Source organism: Rhinichthys klamathensis, unplaced genomic scaffold (assembly GCF_029890125.1).
Source record: "Rhinichthys klamathensis goyatoka isolate OS25496 unplaced genomic scaffold, OSU_Roscu_1.1 h1tg000452l_1, whole genome shotgun sequence".
NCBI lineage: Eukaryota > Metazoa > Chordata > Actinopteri > Cypriniformes > Leuciscidae > Rhinichthys > Rhinichthys klamathensis.
Window position 1 is genome coordinate 811470 of NW_026606944.1, and position 8075 is coordinate 819544.

The 8075-nt window shown below is 39.4% G+C and overlaps 1 protein-coding gene across 1 annotated transcript; it reads right to left on the minus strand.

The window, feature by feature from the left end:
• Positions 1–2186: 2186 nt before the first annotated feature.
• On the minus strand, positions 2187–6852 carry LOC130071701 (gastrula zinc finger protein XlCGF49.1-like). The gene is made up of 3 exons (XM_056236561.1): positions 6769–6852; positions 3991–4223; positions 2187–2803 (listed from the first exon to the last, which is right to left on the minus strand). Exons 2-3 carry the CDS (start codon positions 4160–4162, stop codon positions 2196–2198), a joined length of 780 nt encoding a protein of 259 aa, XP_056092536.1. The 5' UTR covers positions 4163–4223; positions 6769–6852; the 3' UTR covers positions 2187–2195.
• Positions 6853–8075: the final 1223 nt, after the last annotated feature.

Genomic DNA, 8075 nt, shown 5'->3' on the forward strand with positions numbered 1-8075 from the left:
ATATCAAAAGTAACCTGCTCTAGAGTTCTCAACGGGCCTGAAAATTACAACCCGACCCGACCCGGCCCGTGGCTTTTAAAGCCCGGACCCGATGTAACCCGACACATCAACATGAATTATCTGCCCGAACCCGACCCGCGGCCCGACGCCACCCTTTTGATCGGTGAGTGGTGTATGTAGAATGACTGCTGCGCTTGACGCAGAGAGAGAGAGAGAGCCCCGGCCGCGCGCACTCTCACGTCTCACACATTCCGCCCATCCAGCTGACATAAACCACATTTCAATAAACGAAAAAAACGATCCAGTGATTAAATGTTTTCTGTATTGACGCAAATCTTGTGCGATGTCCTAAACTGCCGAGATAATCACACAACGTGTCGCGCCGCCCCTGAGCAACGGTGATTTGACCTGCAGCAAGATTACTTTTCACCAACTCCATCTTCTTCTCCGGGCTAAAGGCGTGCACGCAGCGGCGTCAGGTCTGCCCTCGCGTCGCGATGCACGTTGCACGCAGCAGCCAGACTTTCTTTACAGTGAACAGCAGCGATGAATAATAAATGTGTTTTTTTTTCTTTCACTGTACAATTCAAAAGATTAAGCCCGAGGTCCGACCCGACCCGAGTCATTTGCAAATATTTTCGACCCGAACCCGGCCCGAACCCGCGGGTCCCGTCGGGTTTGTCGGCCGACCCGACCCGTTGAGAACTCTAACCTGCTCTGTCTAGTCTGTCAGTGTTCTCTTTACTCCGATTTTGAGTGCGTGAAAAGTGTCAATTGCGCTGAATGCGTGAGAGTTAGTAGCCCTGCTTTATGCTGAAGATGTTCTCCTTTTCCTAATAAAGAAATATCGTCAAAATGGTTTGTAATCCTCTACTGAGATCTTGAGAGATGTAATGCGTTATATTATTTCCAGTTGATTTCATCTAAAGCCCAATTTATACTTCTGCGTCGACCTCCCGCCGTAGCTACGTCGTAGGCTGTGTGTAGCGCGCGTACCCTTCGGCGTACCCTGATGTGCACCTCTCCAAAAATATAACAACGCATCAATTCTACGCGTACCGCAAGTGCTTTGATTGGACCGCTAGAACCGCTCCCCGGGTTTCACATGCTCCCTCTGCATGTGTAATAGCTTGTCAAGGCAGACAACGACGCAGAAGTATAAATGAAAACCAACGCGTAGTCTATAACGAAGAGGCTCCGGCGTAGGTCCGACGCAGAAGTATAAATCAGCCTTAAGGCTGTGTAGCTGTAAATCTGTTATTGTTTCCATCTCTTCTCTTTTTCTTTTCTTGTTTCTCTTTCCTTCAGTGATTTTGCTTGTTAACAGCAGGTGTTCATCACTAATGCTCACTCATGACTCGATTAATCAAACATCTCATTATCTTAAACACTGGTTCAGTGTTATTTTAACACTCTCTTAGTGTGGGACACGTACACTGAGCAGTAATTTTTAACTGAGAATTTTGCTCTGTAGGTTATGAATGTTTGTTATGATGTTGTGCAATTTAATAACAAGATGGAAGTTACTTTAATTTGTTGATTAAAACTACTTTCACAAAGATGCATATTTTCTGGTGCCATTTTAATTTATCAAGCCGTTTAAAATGCATTCCACACAAACACACAGGGTCTCACATCTGCACGACCTGCTGGAAGTGTGATAACAAAATATTTTTTATTACACTGCTCAAATTAAATGGTCTTCCTCCAGAGTGAATGTGTAATTTGAAACTGCTCTATTTTGTAACCTCTTGCCACACTGAACAACACTACAATTTATTTCCAGAATTAGTTTTCAAATGATTTTCTAGGTCTCTTTGATTTGTAAAAATCTTCTTACACTGAAGGCAGGTGAAAGGCTTCTCACTAATGTGAATTTATTTCATGATTATTGAGGTGTTTCCTGTCTGATGACACATAAAACAGTTTCCTTTTGTGTGACTCCTCATGTGGTTTTTAAGGTATATTTTACTATTTGAAACTTTCCACACTGATCACATGTGAACGGTTTCCTCCGGTGTGAGTTCTCATGTGAACTTTAAGGTTTCCTTTTTAGCTGAAATGCATTCCACACAGTTTGCAGGTGTAAGCCTTCCCTTCAGTGTGAGTTCGCATGTGTGCATTAAGGGTTGCCTTACGCGAAAAACTATTTCCACATTGAGGACAAGTGTAAGGCTTCTCTCCAGTTTGAATGCTCATGTGGCGTGTAATGCTTCTTTTTTTTTTGTGAAAAACTTTCTACACTGTTTGCAGGTGTTAGGCTTCTCTCTAGTGTAAGATTTCATGTGAACTTTAAAGTTTCCTTTTTGAATGAAACTTATTCCACACTGTTGGCAGGTGTAATCTTCAGTGTGAGTTTGTATGTGTGCATTAAGGGCTGTCTTCCGTAAAAAACTCTGTTCACATTGACGGCAACTGAAAGGCTTCTTTCCAGTGTGAGTTCCCATGTGGTATTTAAGGCCTCCTTTTTGAGCGAAACCCTTTCCACATTGAGGGCAGGTGAAAGGCTTCTCTCCAGTGTGAACTCTCATGTGGGCTATAAGGTTTGCCCTAAATGTAAAACCCTTTCCACACTGTTGGCAGGTGTAAGCCTTCTCTCCAGTGTGAGTTCTCATGTGAACTGCAAGATTTTCTTGTTGATCAAAACTATTTCCATACTGAAAGCAGGTGAAATAACTTGTAGTTGTTGTCTTTTCAGTCTTTGAGGAATTTAAAGATTTTTCTCCAGTTGCGAAATCATGATTGTCGTACTGATTTCGTATTTCATTCAGTTCTTGACTCTCTTCTTTCAGCGCCATCAGGTCTATGGTGAAAAGTGACAAATACAAGTTAAACCCAGTTTAATGACACAAAGCAACAGACATAAAAATATTGGCCTAAAATAGCATCCTTTTATTCATGTTCAGTTTTGCAGAGTAACCGTTTTGTTTTCAGTTTCTATTCTCATTAGATCTTGTGGCAACATAGACGACAACCTTCTCTTGGATAACTTGAGAAATATGTTTGCATTTGTGGACAAATGTATATTTGTATATATGACACCTGTATATTTTAAGTAGAGATGCACCGATTGATTGGCTGGTGACTGGAATTGCCCGATTTTCACTGGCGACCGGCCAGTCAGTCTGACATATGCCAATTTTATGCCGGTCAAATGCACTCGGGCGCCGCATGATTAACATCGCGCAACATCAGCATCACGTGCACACGGAACGCATATGTAGGCCCGCAAGCGTGAGCGGCGCGTATTTTTTCCGGCGTGCATCTTAATCAATGAGTACATTCACATCGGGAGCAGGAACAGCGTATGAGCGTCGAGCAGGAGCGTCGCGTGACCAGCAGTGAAGCGGGGGTTTTGGCGCAGAGTGTATTTTTGCTGCGCTGCTCACGCTCAATTAAAGGGTTAGTTCACCCAAAAATGAAAATTCTGTCAGTAATTACTCACCCTCATGTTGTTCCAACCCCGTAAGACTTTCGTTCATCTTCGGAACAGAAATTAAGATATTTTTAATTAAATCTGAGAGCTGGATCACTCCTCCATAGGCTTCTTAAGGGATCGAAACTGACCGGCCCAAAAGTTATGAAAGACATCGTTAAAATAGTCCGAGTGACTACAGTGGCTCAACCTTAAGTTTATCAAGCGACGAGAATACTTTTAGTGCGCAAAAAACAAACAAAAATAACAACTTTATTCAGCTATTCATTTCCTTCTCTGTGGGCCTCGAGTGAGTTCACGTAGTGATATTGTGCAAAGCTTCTAGGTTGTACGTCACACGCATCACACACATGACCAGCGTCGGCCAATAGTGAACGTGTAACGTGCAACACAGAAGCTTTGTGCAATATCACTACGTGAAATCTCAAGGCCCACAGCGAAGGAAATTGAAAGAAACTGCAGGGAGTTCTTGCCCAGAACAGAACCATACCGCCAATCCAAACTGTATGCTAATTGTCAATGGTATTCGACGATAGTGGTCCTACAGAACCAACCTGTTTGTTCCTCTGTATCTTCTTGTTTCGCTCCGAAAGCTTCTTCAATCTTCAGGTCTTCACTCTCCTCTTTCATAATCACCATATTTGTTTGTTCCTCAGTTTCTTCATGAGTCACTCTGAATGTTTCTTCAATCTTCATGTCTTCACTCTCCTCTTTAATAGCCGCCATCTTTATAATAGTGTGACGTGGATCTCAGTCGCTTCACCAGGAGTTTTTCTGTGTGTTTGTCCTGTTGAAGATGAGAATAATGAACAGAAAGAAAAATAAATCCACACTAAATCTCTGTGTCTCAATCAGCTCTAGTTCAGTGCACTGGTAAGAGAGTCAGTCAGAGAGAGAGAGAGAGAGAGAGTTAGTTAATGGACATAAATCTCCTGATTAGACTAAAACACTCAAAACTGGCACTACAAATTAATAAAATAATTAAATATTGGACGTTCATATTTAAGTATTTATGATTTATATTTGGTATTTAATGATTTGTAGATCACATTCAATCGATTAAACAAAAACATTTGTGATTTGTTTGTAAAAGTTGTTAATACACGTTTGTGTTCTCATTGTATTTACACTGTTTTGACCAGCTCTCACCACCAAGCACAACCTAGTTACCGTAGTGGGCTTACGGTAGTTTCTTTCTTCTGCTGAACACAAAGGAAGTTATTTTGAAGAACGATTGAAACTTTGGCACCATTGACTTCCATAGTATTTTTTTTTTCTACAATGGAAGTCAATGGTGCCAAACAACTGTTTGGTTCCAATCGTTCTTCAAAATATCTTCCTTTGTGTTCAGCAGAAGAAACTCATACAGGTTTGCAACAACTTGAGGGTGAGTAAATAATGACAGAATTTTCATTTTGGGGTGGAGTATCCCTTTAAGGTAGGGCTGTCGCGGTAAAGGAATTTCCCTTGCGGTAATTTTGAGTGGCTCAATAGCGCGATATGTGGTATTACCGCCATTTATTTATTTATATTTATTTATTGCTATAAATACGTGTTATGATGTGGTCAGCATACAAAAAAACAATGCAACCAATGTAACCGAAACTAAACAGCGTATCTGCGCATTGAAAGACTGTCACTCAGCGCGCAGTTACACGCCAACGGACTGTCTTTGAGTGAGTCATTAAACCGTTCATTCAACGAAAACGTTCAAAAAAGCTGATTCCTTAAATGATAGATATAATGAAACAAGGTGTTAATTATTTTTTAACTTTGAGCTCCACTTTTCAAGGCTCAGCTGGCCAGCAATGCTTCACTTTTGGGCAAAGCTGAAACAATGCTTCACTTAATAGAGACCAATGGCATTGATTCAATGCGTGACTCGCTGCTTTCCCCCCACGGCTTCCTCGCACTGTGTAATGCTGACGCCATTCATGGTGGTAAATACCCTTACACGTTAAAAGGATGATATGACAAATATTTAGCTTTCCTTGGAAACGGCAATCTTTTCACAAATATACATGACTTGCCTTCAAAGACAGGTAATCGCACGCGCTCAGGCGATCTCATTCACTGTCTGTTTAGGCTTAAGTCCAAATCCACGAAGCCTCTGTACAAATCACCATGATAAACAGTCTTGTTATCATTATTAACTTATTTAACATTCAATACACATGGTACGAACTACGAAAGGTGGCCTTATGAAAAAAGAAAACGTGGTTCGCGGTTGCTTGCATTCCTCTGGGGTTGGCCTGTCAGTAGCGCGGTACTGCAATATTGCGGTTATCGCGACAGCCCTACTTTAAGGTATAAATATTGTGAAATATCTGGTCCATTTAGTCAGCCATGAAGATGAAGAGCACAGGGAGAAAACAAATGAGTCAAGAGCAGGTGAAGAGAACATGTAGGAACTGTCACACAAGACAGTTTGACTTTAAGGGGTCATGAGTCATGACATACTTTTTTTTTATATAAATGTTCTCTGAGGCACACTTACAATGCAAGTACAGTTTTTGTGCACCAGAAACTCATAATATTGTAAAATAATAACATTTTTCACCCTGTCTCCTACTGAAAAGGTTTGTTTATGAATGAGAGAGAGAATGAATGAGAGAGTTTATGAAAAGCAGGCATCTGTCTTTCTAAAGATATGTAAATGTATTTTGTCTCTTGTCATCACACAATGACCTCTTATTTATCAAAACATCAAGTAAAATTGGATTCCTCATATAATGATCAAAATAATAGTGAGAAACGTTACATATTAGGGATTGCTTATTTAAGTTTTTTTTTATCTGGTCCATTACTCAGCCATGAAGATGGGGAGGACAGCAAAGAAATGATAGAAAATGAGTTCAGAGCAGGTGAAGAGAACTGGCAGGAATGGACCATACAGGATTTTATGAGTTCCAGAACATTACAGATTAGGGTTGCAGACTTAGTTATTGGTTTCTCTTGTAAAACATCAGAGGAGAGGAGATAAATATAACAGGATAATGCAGAGATGCAACAGAGGAAAGACCTTCCTCAGAGGACCCATCAGACTGGCCTGCACCCCATCAAATTATTGACACTTTTACACACAAATTGACTGAGAAAGGGCCTTTGTAATGTCCTACAATACAGGGTTCACAATACAGGGAGCGAAATGAGATGCACTTCTGTTACTAATGTGTGGATGAGCTTTTCTAAAAGTAAAAATAACATTTATTAATGTTAGATTAATCATTTCAAATGTATATCAATAATAACAATTAATATAAACATCGCTTGTATAAACTATAAAATAAACTGAACCGTTTGCAATGATTTAAATGCTTAAAAACACAAACCTTTCTCCAGCAGAATCACAACAGACGCAGGAGCGCGACTCTATGACGTCACATCGCCACGCCAAAATAAAAGTCCTGTTCACGTTGTTGTCTATAATAAAGCAAGTATTCATATTTAAATTACATAAGTACATGTTTAATAATGTGCTGAATAACTAATATGTGAGATTATTTTGTATGTGCAGTAATGTTTAAGTGCGGAAATCATTTCTAAAAAATAATTATACAAACAAACCATTTTTCTTTATTTCTGTTTAATGAATTTTTCTCAAAAGAGCCATATCAAAACATAATATTTTATAATACTATACAATAAATAAGGTTGTCAATAAAATTTTATAGACACAAAATCTGTCTTTTAGAAATGATTATTTATAATAATAATTGCATATAATAATATAATATAATAATATAATAAACATATTATGTGGTCTACCCATAATCCATTACACCTGTACAATATTAGTTTATAAATTATTATTAAGCACTTAGTTCAAATGAATATAAATATGCAAAGGTAATGTAAATAATCTTTAGAATCAATGGACCCTGTTTGTTCAACTACCATCATAGTCCCTGATCCTAAATGAGTTCAGAATCATAAAACAACTGTACATTTCAGACAGGTGTTGACTTTCTAGGCAAAACGTAGAAGTCTTTATTCCACATATACATGGTACACACACACACACACACACACACACACACACGCACACACACACACACACGCACACACACACACACACACACACACACACACACACACACACACACACACAGACTGGCAAATAGTACTTATGAGGACAGTTAGGATTAACCATGGTTTACAAGGACACTCCTTTCCCAGCATCAGGGTATCAATACAGTTATGCAAAAGGCTTCATTTATTGATCAATAAGATACATCCGACTTCATATTTAGAATATAATGTATATCATCGAGAGGAAGTGCTACAGAAATTTCACAGGTTTATAAGGTCATCATACAATCATGGTTTAAAGGGACATCATGGTTTATGAGGTCTATAATACACACATTTGACCATTTGCCTGTCTACAAGGACATAATTGATCAAGTTACAGTTTTTTTTTCGATTGCTAAACGACAGTGAGCCCAACTGGAACTACATGTGCAAAACTAACTCCAGTCTGCACAGCAGCAGTTCATGTGGGCCAAACTCTAGTTCGTTTTTTATTGCTTGAACACAGTTTTCAAAACTCTACACACTTATCCCATGACTTTAACCACAACCTGCACAACACTGTGGATTTACAGCACTTTGTTCAAATGCTAACACACTGCTGTCA